Source organism: Mugil cephalus, chromosome 5 (assembly GCF_022458985.1).
Source record: "Mugil cephalus isolate CIBA_MC_2020 chromosome 5, CIBA_Mcephalus_1.1, whole genome shotgun sequence".
In the NCBI taxonomy this organism is placed as follows: domain Eukaryota; kingdom Metazoa; phylum Chordata; class Actinopteri; order Mugiliformes; family Mugilidae; genus Mugil; species Mugil cephalus.
The window spans coordinates 19501019-19523053 of record NC_061774.1 but is presented as its reverse complement, the minus strand read 5'-3'; the positions used below and the strand labels follow the sequence as shown (position 1 = coordinate 19523053).

At 44.3% G+C, this 22035-nt stretch overlaps 2 protein-coding genes and 1 long non-coding RNA gene across 9 annotated transcripts in view; 2 read left to right on the top strand and 1 right to left on the bottom strand.

Annotated features, from left to right (window-relative positions):
* Positions 1 to 165: 165 nt before the first annotated feature.
* On the bottom strand, positions 166 to 10473 carry hdx (highly divergent homeobox). Of its 4 annotated transcripts, none has more exons than XM_047584613.1 (11): positions 10309 to 10472; positions 8091 to 8252; positions 5967 to 6113; positions 4524 to 5702; positions 4389 to 4445; positions 3626 to 3796; positions 2729 to 2927; positions 2556 to 2635; positions 1812 to 1910; positions 806 to 928; positions 166 to 723 (listed from the first exon to the last, which is right to left on the bottom strand). In XM_047584613.1, the coding sequence occupies exons 2-11, from the start codon at positions 8154 to 8156 to the stop codon at positions 469 to 471; spliced, it is 2376 nt and encodes a 791-aa protein (XP_047440569.1). In that variant the 5' UTR covers positions 8157 to 8252; positions 10309 to 10472; the 3' UTR covers positions 166 to 468. The 4 variants fall into 4 exon arrangements, with proteins under 4 accessions (XP_047440569.1, XP_047440570.1, XP_047440571.1 ...); XM_047584614.1 differs by having other exon boundaries at positions 3626 to 3772; positions 10309 to 10471; XM_047584615.1 differs by lacking the exon at positions 806 to 928 and having other exon boundaries at positions 10309 to 10473.
* LOC125007799 lies at positions 9765 to 10700 on the top strand. The gene is made up of 2 exons (XR_007112801.1): positions 9765 to 10046; positions 10435 to 10700. It is a non-coding gene; the product is annotated as an uncharacterized LOC125007799 (long non-coding RNA).
* A 2150-nt stretch (positions 10701 to 12850) lies between these two features.
* The window catches only part of si:ch211-26b3.4 (connector enhancer of kinase suppressor of ras 2), a 63107-nt gene continuing 53922 nt past the window's right edge, over positions 12851 to 22035 (top strand). For all 4 annotated transcript variants that reach the window (XR_007112899.1, XM_047585917.1, XM_047585918.1 and 1 more), the window contains exon 1: positions 12851 to 13221. Coding sequence is in view for 3 of the 4 variants with exons in the window: in XM_047585917.1 (XP_047441873.1) it covers positions 13158 to 13221 (64 nt within the window). In the remaining variant the exon portion in view is untranslated. The remainder of the gene's footprint in view (positions 13222 to 22035) is intronic.

The window sequence follows — 22035 nt, the reverse complement described above, 5'->3', positions numbered from 1 at the left end:
TTCGATTTAAATACTGTCAATTATTAATGCACAAATCTGAGGGCGGTGCAGTAACAGTCTGCTTATATGCAACTGTAATCTGCTAAAGATCAGATCTTAGTTGCCTATGAGGTTGTGGTTTTAATTGTTTTGGGTGTGTTTTCCTTGGTCTCTCTTTTTTTTTTAAAAAATGGTGTGATCCTTATAATAATAAATGATAAACAGACATACACACAGTTAAGTTAGAGGTCATTTATTGTTCTCTCTGGTTTGGACCAGAGCAAGGCGAATGATATGCAGTAAAAAAGGCATCTGTCAGCCCAACAGTCATAGTGAAGCATCAATCCACAGGCACTGGGCGTGGAGTTTACTAGTAGTGTTTGTGTAAATGTAAGACCGTACAGTCTTTCTTGTGTGAAATCTGCATCTGCGTGGAGTGCGGAGACACCTGTATGAGACGTGTGTGTGAGGTGATGCAAATGAGATAAGTCACTCTTGTTCTGTAACTGCTTCCTGCAGTTGCTCCTCTGATGCAGAGGGCTCGGTGGCTTCAGATGTTGTGTCGTCTTCGTTTACGGTGACCAGCGGGACTTCGTCGTTTGCTTGGGCCCGTGGGGGATCTGTGCCGCTCACACCAGCTGTCTGGGGGTCGTTGTGGATGAAGGATGAGTCTAGCTGGGCTCCTCTCTCCACAGTCATGTCCCAGTCCTGGTCTGAAGGCTGAGGTAGACTGGCAATAAGTTCCTAGGCACATACAGCACACTTCAGGTTAGAAATATATAATTCACACTTCCCACTTAAAGTTGGTACTCGACAATGAATGTACCTGCTGTCTCTGCAGGTCATTGTTCCTCACAGCGCTGAGCAGGCTCTTCGTGAAGCTCACAAGCTCCTGGTATTTTTGTTTTTGGTTCTCTAGCTCATTCTCTAAGAACTGGACTTCCTCATGCTGAAACAAAACAATTCGATGTGGCAACACGTTTACTCGGAGATGCAGATCATGGCATGCTACCGAGCATACACACCGATTGTATCCCTGACGTGTCTACATGTGCGTTTACATGTGTGAAGAGATACTGAGATCTAATCACTTAGATAGCATCTAACCACATTTGTTTTGCAGAGTGAAACGAGTGCATCTGGGGCCATATTGAAGCACGTGCTATGTGTTCTTCAGTTTTATCTACAAATTTAGATCTATCACAGAGCAAAGTGTCTGTAAAAATACAACTTTAGTGCAACGCAGGCAGAGTCTGCAACACGATAAATGATTCTCACTGATGACAAAGGTAATCATCAAGTCTTTTTGACTGATGTTAAGTTAGTTGCTTCCAGACACTTGTAGGAATCTCTGCTACTTCACACACAACTGGATCCATGTTAACACAGGAAAAATGAGACAATCTTAAGCCTACTTATAATTATAAACTGTCTGTGACACGGAGACTGGATTGATCAGATGTAACAGAGAAAGACTTAGCGTTATTTTCTTAATTTCCTTATATTTTCTGAGCTTCTGTTAACTGCAGTCAAACACATTTGATATTTTTTCATATTTTTCCTATCTCCCTGCAGGCTATTGATATTATTGTGCTCTGCAAATGCGTTTTGCTTATTTGCATTTAGAACGCAGAACTGCGATTTAATCACAAGTGGTCGCTTGAGACACACTCGGACGGGCACTAATGCCGGCTGTGAACCGACAAGCTGAGAGCTGACCACTTGCAATGGGATAATGCAAGACGGATAATGCAAGACGCATCTTAATGCAAACTGGGTCAGAGTAGCAACAAGAGTGGTTTAACTTTCAGGGTATGTGTGTGTGTCTTCACCTTGAATTCCAGAAGGTTCTGCATTTGCTCGAGGTCTGAAGCCACTAATTCGCCTTCATCATCATCAGCTTCTTCGTCCTCATCGATTACTTCGATCTTCTGCTTAAAACATAGAAATCAGATCAATCAAAGTGATAAGAACGGGCATTAAGTCTTAATGTGGCTATCTATTTAGTCTTGCTATCTGCTCTGGGTCCTCTTTGCACACTACGCCTCCAACGACACATTAGACATTATTTGTTTAGCCTAATTGTTTTCTTCATTTGGGTTTCAGAATGGTCAAAATGCACAAAATTATCTGTATCACTATCCCAGTTATTTACCACAGTTATTCATTAAGTGTTTGGGTAACTAAAATAATGCACTCAATCATTATAAAAAAAAAAGGGGGCTTGCAGTTTGAATTTGTGATTAAAATCCTGGCGCAGCAACCAATTTTGGTTAAACAGTGAGCTGTTAATAAAATCAAGCTAGTCAGGAAATTTGTTTTTGAATAGGTGGCATTTGATACGACCCATCCGTGTGGGCAAACGTAAAACCACTAAAGCTAAAATAACTATGGAAACAGCAGCAGCAGTCCCACATTACAAATGAAGTGCCCTAGAATGCAGCAGAATGTTGAGCCCTGAACGAGCTTTGATGTATTTTATTACAGCGGGCATGAATACTACGCCGACCAGTGTTCATTCCTAAGTAGCTAAATTGAATGAGGCTCTACTATAATATCAGAAAAGCATAAAGTACCACATTATTAGCCAGCGGAGCAGCAGCAGACATATCTGTTCCATCTTCTCCGTCTCTGTGTTGTGAATCAATGGTGCCATCTAGGTTTGAAAACAATGAATGAATTCTGAGGTGCACACTTTGCGCAGAGGTATGTTCACACACGAACAGCACGTATTAATCAGCAGCCTCACCCTCCGACGAGCACACGGATCCCTCATCGTTCAAGTCGTCCGCGAGTTCGGGCGTCCTGAGCCGTTCCTCGTCGGGGCTAAGGGCCACTGGAGATTCATTTCCCGGGGATGAGGACGTAAATACAGCAGGCCCACCTTTAGGAGGGGGGATTTCAATACCCATAAGACGATACTTCCTCCGTCTGTTACTGATCCATGTCTGCAAACAAGAAACCAAGAGTGACACTTTGAAAAGATGTAGATGAAGAAATACTCCATTTCACCATATTGTGTTTTCTTGGACAATATCTCTGAACGATTGTCAAATTTTGGCCCTCGGGGATAAATAAAGTTTTTTTTTCTGATTCTGGTTTAACCTTGCCTGTATACAAATGCATACAATAAAAGAATAATGCAATACTCATTTGTTCCCTGCAGGTAAATTATTCTGTCTCCCGCCAGCAAAAGTAACAACTAGGTTAAGTGTCGAAAGGCATCTCTCATACCCATAGAGATTTCTGAATGCTGTGTCAGAAAAGGTTTTTCCTCCTTTCGATAAAGGTTGTTGTGAGTGCGATGGCAGAGGGTCATGTGTGAGTGAGAGACTATATTTAGTCCATCAGCATTCCTACCATTCCCCTGATACATTACTGTGCGACTTTGCACAAGATTGTGGAAGTAATTGCGAAAACTTTTATGACCTAGAAAAGTTGCGCTTTCCTGTTTCTCATAACTCGGCGCCTGCACAATACAAACAGTCTCGCTCTCGCTAACCAGTGACCAAACAATGTGAGACAAAAGACATTTCTGTAGTTTGTGCGGAACTCAGGTGCCAAGAGGGAATCCCTAATCTTCTTATGTCTTTTTTTTAAAACCCTGAATACACCCAATTCATTCTTACCCCAGAGGGGCTGTTACCTTGACTATTTCAGTGTCTACACTGAGTTGGTTCGCTGCAGCAGTGATCTTCTCCCTGCACACTGAGCCCAGGCTGGTCATGCCGCGGTCCCAGTAGCGCTTCAGTTGGATGAGATCCCCATCACTGAACTGGGTGCGATCCTGCAGCTGAAAACATAAAGCTCTGTCTGACTACACACGAGCACACCGATTATAAGCAGGTTCACAATGAGAGACAGCATTTACAACATATCTGGCATCATTACCGATCAGGCACAACATTATGATCGCCTTCCTAATATTGTGTAGGGACCCTTGTGCTTCCAGAACAGTTGTGACTCATCAGAGAATAGGCATGGGCCTTCTGAGGGTGACCTCTGGTGTCTGGCAATGCAATATTGTTAGTGGGGGCCTTTGGGTCCTATGGGTTGAGGGGAGGGGCCTCTGTAGGTCCCACAGACACTTGATCAGTTTGGGATGTAGTGAATTTGGAGGCCAGGTCAACACCTTGTGATGTTTTTCATGAGTTGTTCCTAAACTGTTGTGTTGCCTCATCTGGTCTAGGCGGGTGGTGCATGTCTAAGTAACATCCACATGAAAGCCAGGTCCAAAAGTTTCCCAGTAGAACATTGTATTGTCCCAAGATGGTCAATGTTATGTGCTTCTTATGTCAAAGGTTTTAATGTTGTGGCTGATCGGTGCATATACATGAATTCTTTAATTTGCTTGTTAAATGTTCAAAATGTTCACATGCTTGCATTCGAATTCAGAAAAGAATACTTACTGTTCTCTTTCTGGAGTTGCTGATAACCCAGGGGGCAGCAGACATGTTAACTGGAGACTGCGCATCAGGACAAACGGGTTAAATTTGTCATATCTCTTTGTTGCCAGGGTACTTACAAACGAGAACCTCCCCTACCTGTGAGCTGGATTCCCCTGTAAGTGAGGTCTGTGCTGTGAGGGAGTAGCTGCCCTGAAGAGTTGTGTTGCTGTGGAGCACTGCGGGTCTGGGGCTAGTCATCGGAGGCGTGTGGCTCACGACGGACACTTCATCCCCGGTTGGGCTTGCTGACGTCTGCTCCCTGTGGATGTGTGTTTGAGCAGCCATGTTCGCCAGCTCTTCTTCCCTTTGCCACTCATTTTCTTCATCTCCAGTTTCCATGGCAATGGAGAAGTCATGACTGGTGCCCAGAGGGCGTCGAGCTGGCCTGTGGGTTTCCTGGCCTCTCAGAGCAGACGACGGCCCGGGTCTAAGTCGGTCCCCCTCGCTACTTCCTGACAACGTGAAGACCTGCTGAATACGAGGTGTCTGCTCAGAAGAGGACCCAGAGTTTTGGGCTGGGAGGGAGGCCCGAGTCTTCTGGGGAGGCGGCGGTTGAGGTTGGGGGTTGGAGTGAGGTCTAGGCTGAAGCTGAGCCTGGGACTGTGAGGAAGAGGACCACGGGCGGGTTTGCGCTGTACCATACTGTCTAGTCCAGCTGTGAGGTACCACCCCTGCTCCAGCACTTATTCCCCCCTCCCCAAGGGATAAAGTGCCCTTCCTGACTGCAGTGTAGACTATAGGCCCTGAGGCAGATGTGAGAGATGGGAGGTTCTGGGAGAGTGACACTAGCTTGGAGTGGACAGGTGAGGATGTGGAGCTGTTCCTGCTCTGGAGCACTTGGTTGATCAGGGACGAGGACGTGTGCGCGGAAAGCTCGGAGTCTAACTGAGGTGGGGGGGCTGTGGGTCGGGACGTCTGTCGGGCTCGAGGGACGGAGTTCAGAGAGTAGATCCCAGTCAGTATAACGTCATTGTTGTTGTTGCTACCGCTGCTGAGAGGAGAGGAAGATGAGGGGGATGAAGATGTTGATGAGAAAGAAGGGAAGGATGTGGATGGAGGGAGTAGGTGCACACGATTCTGGATGTTCCGCGCTGCAGCCATATCAGCAGGAAGCAGTGCCCCTGCTGCTAGGCATTGATTGGACAGAGCCCCTCCGGCTAATGTGTGATTGGAGAGTAGCCCCCCAGCTAGTCCGTGACTAGATAAGGAATGAGACGCACCTCCGTTCTGGTCAACCTTGGACGCGAGTTTACGTCTTTTGTTGCCAACCCATGTCTGCAGAGAAGAAAGCAATGTGCTCAGTAATGGCGCCAAAGCAATTCAGCAAAACATTAGAGGAAGTAATTTATCCAACTGAGGATAATTTCAACGCTGCACAAGATGAAGAACTCATAGTAAACCCACCAGACTCACTGCTTCAATTGCATGCACTGCTTGAGCATTCCTTATTAAAAAAACACAACAGTTCAACACAAATCACAGCAGTCCATTCTTGCTTCTAGCTTGTTCGCGCAGCAAAAGCATTTTTTATGGACCTACCCGGACAACGCTGAAGTCCAATTTGGCCTCCTGGGCACATTGCAGTATTAGCTGGAAGCAGGCCTTGCTCTGATTGGTCATCCCATTCTCATAGTAACGTTCCAGGATCCTCTGCTGTTCAGCCGTAAACACTGACCGCAGGTTCATCTGAGAGACAATAATTAAGGTGAACAACCCTCCAAAGATTTTGCCTTAATCAGAGTTCACTGACAGATTACCAGCAGTCAGCTAAGGAGGGCTGGAGAACAGAACTCAGCTGAAGCTGCAGCAGAACAACCTGAGGCAGAATGGGAGGGAGGAGCAGTGGATGGGACATTGTGATGCGCCGACAAGTTAAACCTGTTTTTATACAGGTTTAACTCATCAGCTCAGACTTAAACTAACCTCCACCTCCTCACATGTACCCACTCAAGCCACAGCTAACCCCTGGTCCGCATGCGTAACCCTCCTCTCACCAGCAAACAACATTCCTCAGATCTCAGAGAACATCAAGACAACACCTCAGCGACTCAGAAGGACAGAATCACCACCACCACTTCACCGTTCCTTCCCTCTTCCACCTAGCCCTACGCTGGAGGCGACGTTCGGACCCCAAGAATATCTCCAACTACCACAGTTATTGCAACTAGCCAGGCGAGCTCACAGGAGCTGGACCAACAAGGCGAGAGGACCAGACAACATCCCATCTGAGGGTTCTCAGGGTGTGTGTGGTGAAGTAGCTAGCAGCAGTGTTCTGGCATCTTTTCCCTCAGGCTAAAAAAGTTGATCTAAAAGACATTCTGTGCAGTCCCTATGCTGACGAATAGATGTTTCATTACCTTAAAAGCAGGGTATGTAAAACCTGGTTCTTGTTTACACGCCACAGTTCCACTCCGTCCTCCTCCTCCACGTGAATGTCGGTGGAGCAGTTCTACACCATGGCCGAGTCACAGGTAAAGTACTTTACCTTTGCATCGTGAACAAATTGAATTTGAGAACAAACAAACATAACTTGAGCATATTCATTGACTAGCAATGGGATTTAAACACGCACAACTTATGTAAAGTACCCAATATTAGGACCCAAAACAGCAACACCGTGATTGGAGAAAAACTTCTGTCACAGGATAATTTTTATAAAGCCTTTAAACACAGTCAGGAGGAGGCACAAAAGTCAAGTGTTTTCTCATAACAACTGAATTGCAATATGCCGACAGGGTATTATCAAATTTGGGCAAAATTCTGCCCCAAAAGAATTACATACCCTGGCTTCAACATCACGCATTACGAGGACCTTTAAGACAGTGGTTGTGCAGCACAATACATCTGGTACATGACTGCCAAGACCTGCAGTTTAATCAGTACATCAGTGTGGAGCATCATCTGCTGACTGCGTGGAACTTTCACAAATCCGGAGAAACCGGAAAAATGTTGCGACATGTTTTGTTCTTTGATTTTCTTTGCTTTTAACACCGCCCGGTTACTCAGGCTGGCTGAGGTAGTCTGTGCAATGCGGGAAAATTACGGGGTTCTCTACCGGGAAGGACAGAGCAGAGTGTTCTTTGTGAGGAGACAATAAACCGAACAGGCTGATGATGGGGGCCAGGTCCACTCTGCGGTATGGATCACACTGGACATTGTGGAGCCAGTGATAGAGAAGACGATGAGAGAGGAATTGAAAGGCATTACATGAAACCCTATCCTCTCCATGTTGACTTGAGGTAGCCCACGAGCACAAGCCTCATGCTTTGGGGCTCTTGCTTGTCAACAAACATAAGACTGCACAACACAACATCAACAAGTACTTCCAAACCTTTTTAACTGTGACTCAAACACACTAAATTGTCTTAGCGCAGCTGCTGCACACTCCATCCTGACAGATATATACTTCACAAATTTGCCTCAGACCTTGCATATATTTATATATAAATGCCATAGATGTCACACATGGAGATATATAAATATAACAACGATTTCTGTATTTCTTTCTGTCTTTTATTCTATATTTTATTCCATTGTTGCAAAGATATTAGATTAAAGAAACCCAGTCATCTCTCTACCTGCCCAGAGCAAGGCCAAAGATTACAACAAGCTTTTTACAGGCTCAAACTATAACATCCTATATCCATATTTTGATATACTCACAGTCTGCAGGCCACGCCTCTGCGGCCAGGCATCCATTCTGCTACTGGAGGGGAACGGGGCAGCCATGCAGATCACAGCAGAACCTCCATGTTTCTAGGTTAGCGCTATTTTCATTGCACTCATCTTGTCTCAGGGTGCCTGGCGCGACGCTGGGTAATGCGGCTGGGGAGACAGCAAATCAGACGGCACTCATTTCACAAGTGTTAAACAAGGAGCGGAAGATAATGATGGTTACGATCCCTCGGTTCACAATCTGCATCAAGACAGAGAAACGCAATATATCCTGCATTTTTAGACAAACTGATAGATAGATAGACTTTACAATAAAAGTGATGCACACCAGCAACTGGAGTTTCAGTGTCTTGGTCAAGGTCACTTAAACATGTTCCCAGAAATCGAACCTCTCTACTTACTGAGACACAGCCGTCCTGTTTAATCCAGCGGTGGGAAGTAACGAAGTACTTGTCAGGCATCTGTACTTTACTTGAGTATTTGTTTTTCTATTACTCCTTACATTTGTTTACAAATATCTGCACTTTTTACTACTTTCTTACATTGGAAAAACAGGCGCATTACTTCTCTGATCGGACATGACTAGAGCATCGGAACTGGAGAGGGGAAGTCGAAGAAGAAGAAGAGGGACAGTTAACCGCGGAGAGGTGAGTGAACTAGCAGCAGCGTGGAGGAAGGAAGTAAACCAGGGTGTGTTGCCGACAGCGACAGCCTTATTTAAGAGAACTGTTCAATGTTGTGATTCATGGCGAAATGTGTTGTGTCTTGTGCCAACCTAAAACGAGCTTCTGGCATTCAAGAAAAGAGAAGCTGTTCAAACCAGAACTGTAAAAAATGATTCAGATGCACATGCAAAACCTCAGACGAGTTCAGTCTAGATTATTCTGTCAGAACTTTTTTCACTTTGCGAAATTATCAACAGACGTACTGTTTCATTAGAGCATTTCATTTCTTTTTTTACTTTTACTTGAGTAAAGGAGTTGAATTAGTACTTTTACTTTTACCATAGAGTATTTTTATTTTTTTTTACACAAGTATCCGTTTCCAGCAGCCTGAGAAGGATAGAAACACAGGGGCATGCAGGGTCAAAAAAATATATAACGGTATTAAAATATAAAAATATAAATAATACAAAACGCGTGTGTATGTGTGTGGGATAAGGTGCATGTGTAAGATTTGAGCCATGAGTATGAACTACATTGGTGTATAACATTAATAATTCTATTGATCGAGGTAATATGTTGTTCATAGCAAAATTAAAAATAAAAATAAAAAAGTATTTTAACAATTTTTTTTTTAGTTATAGTTGCCCTTTTGCTCACAAACAAAGTATTATAATGAAGAATGGTTTAAATCCCAGCTTTTTCACTGTGAAAAAAAAATGGTTGAAGCCATTAAAACAGCACTTTAATTTGAAAGCCTTCAAGTTAATAAAGGAAAAGAGAAACCAGGTAATTGTTTTAATATGTCAAGTGAGATCATGATAACATGTAGGGGCAAAAGAAAGGAGGTTGAAAAAAAAAGGAAAGGAAAAAGGAGATCTATGAAAGTTTTGCAGGAAACACTTCCTAGAAAGGGATCGAGGCGGAAAACAAACAAGCAGTAGCTCGTTAACAGCAGAAAGACTTGGGAGCTGCAGAGAAGTTAAAATCCGCGGTGAGTATGTTTTTACAGACAGTTGCTTCAGATTTCGACAAACACGATCACATACGGGGAATGTTGTGCGACCAATAAGCAGGCAGCGGCCGGGTTTATTTTGGCAGGCTGACTGCGCATGGCTACAGTCAATATGGAAACAACGCCACGGTGGGTAGGATTTAGCAAACAACGAGTGGTGGCCACGTCAGGTTAGCGCCGCCGCCAAGGCAGCAGAATGCGGATTGAGAAACACAAACAGCACATGCCACGACGGTACGGCTGGCATGCACACAGTAAACAAACGGGGTAAGAGAACGGCTCGTCACAATGAGCCACGCAGACAGCCCGCCGCTAGCCTGCAGGCCCAGCGGCCATAGCCTCGGCTAGCATAGGCATAGCCCTCCCAGCGGATGGATAGCCGCAGCTAAACTTTTCCTCCAAATCTGTGATTTCCCGACCCCGCGCGCTCACTCTCGCCGACCCTGTCCTCGAGCGGACACGAGCCCGGGGATTCCCCGAAGAGAAAAGTAAAAAAAGACTCCCCCCTCCCTCCCACCGTCCCACGTACCATATTTGATGTCAAAATCAGACGAACGTTCGAATTCAGCAGATTTCTTCGCCAGTCCCCTTTGCTAGACAATGAAATCAGAACGTCCGATCATCAATTCTAATCATGATTGTGACGTACTTGCAGACAGGAGCCAATGGGAGCTCGAGATCATGGCTGTGACATTCGGAAAGGGCTGAAAACCGAGCACCGTGGTCCCGCCCACCATTGAGTCTGTTCAGAGGAGGAGGAGGAGGAGGAGGTCGCAGACATGGAAGCAGTCGGAACTTCGGGTGGGAAAGTGCCCCCTCTCTTCATCCCCTTGAAATGTCAAAGTATCTTTTTAAGAGTTCCCTCTGAATATGTGTTTTTGCTTTTAAAATGTACTAAAAAGACACACAGTCTGAATTTGACAAATGTTCTTCTTCACACTTTTTTACTTTACATGGAAAGGGTTGATGTTTGCACTTTAAATATGTTTCAGATGTTATTATTATTATTATTATTGGTTCACTACACATCACATTTATATTTCACTGACATTGTAACTCCTGTCGATCTTCTAGTGCTTTACTGACTATAACAACAACATAAGTATACAACAAAATGAAGTGAAAAAGGCATCCAGGTTATAGTATATCCAAAAGAGTTTAAAAAAAGGTGACTGTGCTTGTAGAGTTTTGAGAGAGAGTAGAGTTTCTCAAGATATGCAACAAAAATATTTGAATCTAAGTGTTACCCAAAATTAAAATAACATTCAACATCTCATCGTCTAGTGTAACTGAGGTGTTATTGCTTCTTTTTTATACTACAGTTTACTGAAAGTTACTAAGGAGTCACAGAAACAAACAAATGCTGAGAACATTTAACTCTGCCAACAGCAACCAGACCACAATAGTTTAAGGGACTACAAAGTCTTATTTCTTCTGGACTAAGACCAAGTACAGACTGGAATGCATCATGTGAACAGCTAGTCACCTCACAGACCTGTATGTGTTCTGCACAATGTCAGATGAAGGCAGAGGGCTAAAAGCTTAGTGTGGGATCCGTCACATCCTGCTCACTCCCTGTTTACTACACTCCCATCAGGTCGCAGGCTCAGGTCCATCAGGACCAAAACCACCAGATACCTGAACAGCTATTTTCCCCCTAGCCGTCTCTCACCTGAACAAACCCTCCCAGACCCCTACCCCCACCATTCCCTAACAGTAGCACAGCAACAGACATTTCTTACCTGTAATCATTCCAGTCATTGCATCAAATGTATATTTCTGTTTTTTTTTATCTTTCTAGATTGCATATATTGTTTTTTCTTCTTTCTTGCCAAGTTAACTTTTATTTAATGTCATGTAGTGCTGATACACCAGGTAAAATTCCTGTGTACATTCTACATTTAGCCAATAAAGAGATTCTGATTCTGACAAACATTGACCATTAATAGGTGACAATACCAAACCACTAATTTTCACATGTCTTGTAGTTATAACTGCTATACTCTCTATTGGAAGGTTTGCAATTGACCTGTACTGTATATGTGGCCAAATCCTGCACTTTGAAGCAAATGTGTTTTAGTTGTTGTTGGACAATAAAGACTCTCCTTCATGCACAAAATTTGTGATTTCTTCTGTTACATCATATTGGGGTTTCCAGATGTCAAACCACCACCACTCACTTGACTTATAAATGAAGTGAGTGGTGGTGGTGCGTGTTCTAGTTTTTACTAAGTTGTGGTGGCTTACTAATGTTGCCGTGGGCGTTGTCGTCTCTGTGATCCACAACTTTTTCAGTGTTTTTTTCAGCCCTGTTAAGCCTTTATTCTAGGGTAAAGGTTAGAGTTTGGCACTTAGCTGAGATGGCTCAGGTTAGGGGCTAGGGACTGCATTATATTAATGTCAGGTCCTTTCAAGGAGACAAACACGAGTCTGTGTGTGTGTGCCCCTCTCTTTGTGTGTGCGTCTCCCTGTCGAGGGGATGCTGCCTTAATCCATGACGTCACCTGTGTGCCAGGTGCGCAGCAGGGGGCGCTGTTCCTCTCAGCTTGAACTAAGCAGTGGCGCCTGACAACTGATGCTGGTTTGCTCATGCATGGACGGTGAAGTTAAGCGGCCAAATGACACCCCGCCGTGTGATGTCAGACATGCTACTGCAAAGGCGTTCATTGATGATGTCAAATTCTTTCCTTCGACACGGAAAAAAACACACAATTGTGTCGCTTTTGCGATATTTCCATACGCAATACGTCTTGAGCACTCCATATAACCTACTGCAGTTTCTATATTATTTATTGTGATATTGTTGGTGCGTACTGTATTCTCCGGTCACAAAGTTATTTTTTGCATAAAGTCGTTTCTCTTTATGCATATGTGTGAGGCATGGAGGGAGGGGGACGTGGAGAGATCCTCCCTATATGGTGTGCGTTGCACCATTCCCTGGCCTGTATTATGAGTGGTGGCCCTAGTGATGCTGCAGCGAGGCGGGCGGGAGGAAAAGAGGAGAGGGGAGGGGTCGCTCCATCCCCTCGCGCTCACCGAATCCACTTCTCACAGCGCGCGGGCTGCTGGCGGGAAGGCACGAGGAAAAAGGAGAGAGAGAGAGCGAGAGTGAGAGAGAGCGAGAGAGGGAATGAGATGAGGGAGGGAGAAGAGAGAGCGCGTGTGTGTGTGCCTCTGTGTGTGCGCGTGGATTGCACCACCGCATCCCGTTCACCGTTTCTGCAGGCGGCCATGCTCTGATGGAGAGAATAAACCTGACAACCTTCTCCTTTTCCTCAGATTCAACCACCGCTCCGTCTTTCCAGATGTGACTGACAAGTCGTTTTATGTCGCCCGCATTGAGTCCTGTGCCGTTCACCTCGGAGAGACTGTGACACCATGGCTTTGGTTATGGAACCTATAAGTAAATGGACACCAAAGCAAGTGCTGGACTGGATGAAAGGTAATGACACTGGATGATTGAGTCGGGCTCTTGGCGTTCACGCTGCTTGTGGTTAGAATGGGGATGCAGGTTGTGGGGAGGGGGGGCTGGGAGGGGGGGTGCTGAGCAGCGGAGGGCCACACTCTGTGCATGTGTGCTCTCCGTATCCCAAACCTGCAGACTGACGTGGTGGGGGAATCAGCCGATGCAACGGACGACTCCGAGAGTGATTCCAGTCACTAAAGTAGAGTAAACGCTTGTGAGCCGGTGCAGTGAAACGGATGTCCCCAAGAAGCGGGGTCTGGGGGCTCAGCATTCTGTCATCTCGTTTGCTTGAGAGCGCACCTCTCTCAAACCAAGCCCGTAGGCTGATGCTGCTGCTGCTGCTGCTGCTGCTGCCATCAGCAGCTGCAGAAGAATAGGTCTCATCAATGAATGTGGAAGATATGTGATCTTCACTCACTGACACATGCCCTCTAGCTGATATCACCACTCGCTGTGAATATGTGCGTGTGCCAACATGCGCGCGCACGTATGATTAATGTAGTTATAGCTGCATGTATCCCCCCCCCCTCCCCATCACCACCACCCCCATCCTCCCCATGCCAGGCGTACAGTCGGTTTCAGCACCGTGGACAGCGCATCGCCGCCTGCCTTATAAGGCAAACGCAGCGATCACACTCGCTTTATTTATTTATTTATTTATTTATTTTATTCATGTATTCTATCTTGCTCGCTTTGCTGGCACAAGACACGGTCCCTTCAAACAGACAGTATGAATGAGTAATCTCTAATCGTGCGTGTGCCCGTGTGCGTGTTCGGTGGTAGGTGCTGTTCTCACACTCTGGTCATCTACAGAGCTGTGAGAGAAACTGTGGTAGGCCCGGTGACAGACAATGGAAATGGGATGGGAGGGAGTCCGCAATCCCTTACTTAAGAGGATGACTTAATCACTACCTGTTTGATGACTCAGACTAATACAGGAGTGTAATAGATGTGATTTTGTGTCAGTATTGTTCGCACACGCAGTGATTAATTTAAATATTTATCTCTCTCTTAATCTCCCTCTCCGTCTATATTTCTATGTGTGTGTGCGTGTGCGTGTGTGTGTTTGATGTTCATATGTTTATATCATTCTGATCTCATGTGCTTCATGAGATTTCAGGATCACTACTTTCTTTTCGTTATTAAAGCACTGATCTCTTACATCAGAAGTCATGGTAGTTTATAGAGCCTCTGGACGCATGTGAGACATTATTTGGAGGAAGATGTTCCTGGTTTGACCATGGCCAGTGGAGTCACAGGTACAGCATCTCATCTGTGGAGTGTTGGGAAGGTCGGTCTCCACTCGGCTTATTGGAGAGTTTATCAGCACTTGGCAGAATGTGGTTTGCAACATGGAAAAAAAAAGACATTAAAATGTTGGTTTAGCTTCTTTGACATCTCACGCTGAGTGTGTAAATGGCTTACAGAAATATTTGTACTCAGGATGTGTAAGACAGCAAGTGATCGGAGCTTTTAATGCCTCTGAGCAAAAGCTACTTCCAAACACGCAGCCAGTTTAGGGCCACCGAGGTAAGTTAAAAGTACGTGTTATACATCACATGAAAGTTATGTGCAGCTTCTCCAAGTTAAATTACTTATATCCTGTCTTGCTCTTGCAGGAAATTTAGGTTTATTTTGGGAGAAAAGCGGCATGTAAAGTCTGTATTTGTTGGATAAAGATGTTGTGATGCACGTTGGTTTTCCAGTTTCACAATCATCTGTTGCAGCTGTCAAATTGTGATCGGAGAATAATCCGATAATGCACAAGTTCCCAGGCAGTCTAAGAGAAACCAAAGACAAATAAACCACAAAAAACATTAATCTCGTCGCTGCTATCCCTCTCGTCGGCATCTTTCGCATTAAGAACGGGCCGCTGAGAAATTCATAGACGTCCCTCTTCTCGTGAAGCTTCCCTCCCCTTCTTCCAGCTTCGCACGCAGACCCTCAGTGACAGACTCATGCTCAGATCTTATTTTGTTATGAGTAAAAGGCGATAAGGCTGGTGTTAATAGATGCACTTACACAGGCTTCACTATGGCCTCTTCGCTGGAAGCTCTTCATCTCTCTCGCTCACTTCCAAGTAGTCTTGTACCATTTATTTCACAGAGAAGTGACACCGAGACCTTCTTTTAGTGATTTATAGCGCTTGCCATGAGTGAACAGACAGAAGACACATGGGTGCCGCAGAGAGCGAACATTTGTTCTCACCCACATCTTTTAAATAGGTTGCAGCGTATAACTGTTATTTACAGTAGGTGTAGTGGGTCACAATAGTTGTTCTTTCATGATGCAAACACCGCGCTTTTTTGCAAGTGCTTTCTTTTTGCCGGTGCTCTCAGGTTATTGAAATGTTTTGTTTATGTATTTGTCTATTGAGAGCAAAGCAACAAAGATCTTATCCAGGGATGAGCCAGTAGCCGGCGCACCAGCGAAATTAAATCTTTTCTATAGCAACAGAAGCCTCAACACTCAACACAAAATATGTGGGCCGAAAATAGTTTACTGAATGCTATTCAAAGTAAATTAAAATGATGTTTTGTACATAAAACATTAGCACACAAAGTAGGCAGTAAAAATAGATAACTCAAATAAATAATTTAAGTTGGTCTTGTGAGAGCATCAGCTTGGACTAATATAAGACAGACTGAGTTACAAAGACAGCTTTTGGACGTTCATCAAAGGATTTAAGGCTGCATTTTTTAAGGAATTCATCTTTCAATAGTGCTCCAGAAAAGGCAAAATCATGAGCTCAGGTCTTGCAGACAGCATCACTTTTTTTTCCTCAACAGCCCACTCCTGTCATATGAAAGAATATAGGACAGAGGGATGTGATACTCTGCAGTCCTATTGAGAAAACCTGACACAGCTAGCTACCAGGCAAAGCGTACTGTATCTCCCGCTGCTGTAGGAGGACTGCTCCAGCAGCAGAACACTGGTGAGGCTCACAGAAAGATGACTCATCAGCATTTGTTTTGATTTGAACACCCACACCGGAGGAGTTTCCTCTATGCGCGAGCGTACGTGTCTGCCGAAGGTGTGTGCAGACGCGGTTGATGTGCTAAGCGCGGCGCGTACGAACCTGTGCCTCAACGTGTGAGGCAACAAAGGAAAATTGACTTCTCATCTGCTGTCGGCGGCGTGCGTACCTCATAAGATCACCCTGTGCTTTGAGGCGCGAAATATCGGCAGCCTCCTGATGCATACATTGACAGGAAAATGAATAAGGCTGCCCCCCCCCCCTTTTCCTGCAGTAATCTCTATTTCCCTCAGTGTGTGATAATGCATGGGAACAATCTCAAAATAATGGTGATGTGTGACATTTCAGTCAGTGCAGGGGACTGTGAATGACTGAGAGCATGCGCGTATTCAGTTGAAGTTCAGCTCATTATCTGTTGGAAATGTCCACGTCTCAATGGATAGCCGTGTCTAGCCCGGGTTTGGGCTCAAGCACCCCTAAACATCATCCCAGCACCCTTAAAAATGAGAAAAAATGTTTCTTTTTGGTTCGTCTAACATAAGATAACAAAGAAATCAGCACAATAGCAGAAATTATATAACTAAGTGATAGCCTTGTGACACAGTAGTTTGACATTCAAGCACCCCGAAATCTCTAGAACCCTAAAATCAACCAATATTATATGTTTAATCTAACAGCATAATTGCCGAAGTCATGTTTGACTTACTGTTACAATATCAATAAAAACACCAATGTGCTTGCTAAAAATGTTCAAATATGACTTAGGCTATCATACTATTAGGCTAACAATATGGACGACGAACTAACACTGGTGCAGGGTAGGCCTATACTTTACTATCTTTCTTTTTCTCTGCTGAAAGTATCCTCCTACTGCTTAATTTACTCGTTTGAGTCTCCTGGGGAGGGCCGTGTTTACTATTAGCCCATACTGTGTCCCCTGATTTCGTCTCCCGCTGACATGGTGAGGAAGTCAGTGTTGGAAAACACACTTCCCCTGGCTCCGACTATGTGCTCGTTGTAGTTTCAGCTGCATTAAAGATTAAAGAGAATGCCTTATTATGGGGGAAGCACACATATGCACATGCACCGAGGAAACTCCTCTGTCCTCCATTTTTTTTTTACCCGTCTGCTTCAAACGAAATGCAGAGAAAGCAGGCGAGGAGCGCTGCATGCGGGATCACACGGACGCGTGCACTCCAAGGAATGCACATGTTTACTGGCCTGTGTGGTGTGCATGCGTGTGCGCAAACCGACACGCATGCGAAGACGCACAAACTCTGGAGCAGCAGCTTTAAGTGGGGCATCGGTAGCCATGGAAACCAGATCAGATCGGGTTGGAGTCACAGCACATGTCATAAGATGGGGAAACGGCAACACGCACAGATGCCCGGGTGCACATCTTGACACAATCAGACGCATGAAGACGCACATAGGCATGCGTGTGCTTTTCGCGTATAAAATACCCACACGCACACTCAACAGCTTCCCCTCCTGCTTAATGGCCCCGAGCGTAGAGAGAGAGCGAGAGAGAGGAGAGAGTAGGGACGTGGATTCAGAAATGGGGAGGTGCAAAGCAAAATGAAAGAAAGGCTGAAGAGCCTAAGATGGGGGAGGAAATGAGGGGAAAGATGGGCATGACAGAGGAAGAGGGGACGAGCACAGAGGCGATGGCAGAGCGGTGCGCAGAATGAGAGATGGAGTGGGCATCATATCAAAGCGCTCGCTCTATCCGGCCGCTCGGACAGAGGGGCCTGTGTGAGTGTGTGTGCGTGCATGTGTAGATGTTTGCATGGGCTTCACTGGGTCGAGTTTGCACCTGTTGTTCCGGGACTGCAGTTTTACAACAGCAAATGTTAGGATCAAACAGTTTCTAAACCTGTGGGAAAGGACCCCGCATGAGGTCTTATGTTAAGAAGACAGGGTCACTGGAGAGCTTTAGATGCAGGGGGGGAAAAAAACTATAATTAATTTCTTAATTGCTGAATTAACAATTTAAACCCCATCTTTATCCTTTTTGTATTACACTGTCTTAGCTTATTTTAGCTTAGCTTTTACAACTCGTATCACTGCTGAGCTGCTCTGTCTCAGAATCACGCTGTTGATTCAGATTGATGGTATCGCAGTAGTTTTTTGTAATTCATAGACTGGTTGCATTTGCCAGAGGGCTAATGCTCTATGCGTTGTTAATGATTAAATACTGTATATTATGTATTCTATAAATCCTTGATATTATGGCACTAATTATTAGCTCTAATGTTACAAAAATAACTCGGGGAAAAAATGTTTCGGTACACATTAAGTGTTATATGAAGGCTATTAACACACTAATTGATCAGGCGAAAGAAGAGACCGTTTCACGTTTAAACCTGCATTAAGTATTCATTTGCCTTATTATATCTCTTTTAAAAGGTATTGAGGCACTCAGCAAATATACGGTTATGTTATGCACAGGTCCTTGTTAGCTGCTAAATGTTAAAATGTTTGCTAGCTAGTTGCTAACTTTGTGTGAGTTGATCATTTGTGGATTTGTGGACGTGTGGCGTGCAGAATAAAAACCTGTAACTCTGAGCCAAAACAGTGAATCTGTGGGGGCTGGAGAACAATAGAGATAGAGAGAGAGAAAAGAAATGCTAAACTACGGCAGATATTATGTAGGACTGACTTAGCCTGGTATGTGATGGTATTTTGTGGGTTAGTTACTAGGATTCATTAGTAATATAAAGAATACTGACTAGAGCAGCTTTAATGTCAACATGTGTGTATACACTGATCAGGCATAAAATATGTCCACCTTTCTAATATTGTGTATGTCTCTCTTGTGCCTCCAAACCAGTTGTGAATAATCAGAGAATAGACATGGAGCTTCTCTCCTCCTGTGGTGAATAGCAAAATAATATTATTAATGGGGGGGTCTTTGGGTCCTACATGCATCCCACAAATACTTGAACCTGAGCAAAAAATACTATAATAATATGTTTTTCATGTTTGTTTTTTGAGTTGCTTCTAAACCATTTTGTGCCTGTGTCAGACTGCATCCTGCTGGGGATGGCCGCTGTCGTCAAGGAGTGTCATTGCTATGCTACTATGAGTGGGGATGTCTGGTCTGGTCTGGTCTAGGTGGGCGGTACATGTCTAAGCAACATCCACACAAATGTCAGGGTCAGAAGTTTCCCAGCAGAGCACTGCATCGGCACGAGATGGTCAATTGTGATGTAATTCTCCTGGTCATAATGTTGTGGCTGATCGGATTATTTACCAGGTTTCCAGGTTTTACTGTCGTTCTGAATATGAGCTACATAAATAAGAACAAAACTAAGCACTGTGGCGGTTCAGCCCAACCGACCCAATATATAAAACAGATCTAATAAAGGAAAGAATGTATAATAAAAGCTGAACAGACGAGATTGCGAGCAAAGGTAAAAACAATACACAAACAAGTACAGACGAGTATCAATAAATATGTGAAAGACTCGTCTCTCCAATAAGGGATTGCTTGCTTCTCCACATCTGTTTGCATCCTCCTGTGTGTTTTCTTTCAATATTATGTCCCCAAATGGGCCAAATGGGTCACACTGGGGACGGTCAGGGCTTGCGAGGTAAAGCTAAAGTTCATGTTAACATTCGATTGTATTTTCAGCATGACCGTAGTCACTTGAGATTCTTTCAGGTCGGTTAGGTCCTCAGAGTCGAGATCTGCCTCTGAACTCCTTGCTCTTTTCAGGCTGACCCCGTTTTCCTTCTTCCTGTTCCTTCAGATTGCCTCTTGACACCTCCTCCCTGCTAGCTGTTTTTTTTTTTTTTTTTTTTTCTACAGAGAGGCGGCCGTGGTGCACTTGAATGCTTATGTAGTGGGGAGTTAAAATGGCACAGTCTTAAGAATATTCTGTCATGATGTGATGAATATTTCACAGTAGGAATATTTTTAGTGGGTGTTGTGCGTTTTCTTCCCACTCACTGTAGCACTTACTCCGGCAGGAATCCCGTGGATGAGGGTAAGGCGAGGGGACAGGGGGAGTGTTTTGCTGCTTGTCACTGCTATTATGCGCCCAGGCTACAGTCTGATCCGAACACGGCCTGAAAAAAAAGAATACACTTTTGACTGTTATTAACCGAGCAGCAAAGCAGGTTGTGTGCAAGTTTTTCATTCTTTTTTTTTTCTATTATTATTATTTTATATTTGTCGCCTTCAAGAAGCTTTCGGTTAGCGCACTGGAGGCATATGCACGTAACAGTGTGTGTACTTACAGTGCGTATGTGCGATCCTTAGCCTAGCATCAGTGCAGGGACCTGAGGGGCAGCAACTGCTGATCCCTCACTTCTGCTCGGAGGCCTCTCTCGCTCCGGTTGCCTGGCAACCCCCGTGTTTCAGGAAGGGAGGGGTTTATTTTGCTCAGGAAAGAGGAAAAGATTGGAGGCAATTGCATGAAATGTGGATGAAGCTGTCAACATGAGATGCTCGCTCAAGGCTCAGCACGCTGGGACTCGGCGATGGTCGGGATCAAGGGATCCTTCAGCGCGTTTGATAGAGATCTCTTTCGCTCGCAAGAAAAAACATCCTAGAGACGCTGGAGTACAATAACATTTTATTGAAGTTCAGTATCAAACCCGACTGATTTGAGGATTAAAAAAAAAAGAGAGATAATAAATCTGTATAATCAACACAGAGCACTGCGTAGACATTCAGATTGAAACCAGAGCCCAATGTGTTGTATTCTTTGTCAGGAAAGTTCAAAGTCATTCAAATCTAAAAACAAAAAAACTACTAGGAAAATTTAGCCAAGAAGAGTCCTTACCAGGTTTTCTTTCTTTCTCTCTCTTTTTTTTTTTTTAAGTGGGAGGCTGTGGTCTGAAGGTGTGAATGGGGTTACTCTCTGGCTTACCCAGAGAGGAGAGATGGTTTGAGAGAGGAGTAAAGGAAGCCATCAGGAAGCCAACAGAGGAGGTGGACTGAGATATGATCTGCCATTACAAACAAGTGAAGCAAGTTTCTGATGGTTTTTAACCACAGAGTTTCCTATTTAAACCTCAACTTCCCACCAGTCTCTCAGAACTCAAGAAGCTACTCAGATGAGCGGCAAAATGTCTTCCCTAAACTGAGAGCCTTCGCGAAAAAACTTGCTGCATTCAGTTTTGCGAAATCTGAGGCCCTCCGGGTCCAGTATTGGTTCAAATTTGTGAAGTGCAACTTGCAGCAAAGTCAAGGTCCTCTTTTGAAAAAGGGGGTGTGGCCAGAAGCTTCTCATTAGCGTCTAAAGCTGCAAGCACAGTGCATGTTAGAATAAACTACCTGTGTAGTATTTTGAGCTGAAACTGCACTTACTAATTCTGTGGACATATAAGGGACTTATATAAACCTGATAATAAAAAAGGGCTATCGTAGTCAACCTTTAGATAACTGAACACGAAATAAAATATTTAATTATGTGGTAACTTTATCACACCATCAAACCTGTAAAATGATATGTCAGTGAACGTCCTTAGAGGGTCACTGGAACTTGTCTTAGTTAAACCTGTGACATCCGGGATCTGCTCTGTGGTGTAATGAAATAACCTAAAGAACCATATCTGGGGGAAAAATATTGTGGATGCGTATCCTAAAACTGGAATCAGATAACCAAGCCTGTTCGAACATGTCAAAAATGAATTAAAAACACTTGCATGAGGTGTTTATTTTTCAAATGATGGTAGATGGTAGAGCTTAAAGCTGCTAAATACCTAGTTCAGGATACAGATATAAGCTCACAAACTAAAAACCTGTCTAAAATGCAAATGGCGCAATCTCCGAATTTGACAGGAATGCGATCAGATGTTAA

Excerpts from the sequence above, each read along its gene's own strand:
- hdx (XM_047584613.1), bottom strand. The coding sequence starts at position 8,156 with ATGGCTGCCCCGTTCCCCTCCAGTAGCAGAATGGATGCCTGGCCGCAG. Across the intron at positions 6,114-8,090 it reads AGAGGCGTGGCCTGCAGACT|ATGAACCTGCGGTCAGTGTT; the intron begins GTGAGTATATCA and ends ATTGTCTCTCAG. Across the intron at positions 4,446-4,523 it reads CAGGGGAATCCAGCTCACAG|TCTCCAGTTAACATGTCTGC; the intron begins GTAGGGGAGGTT and ends CCTGATGCGCAG.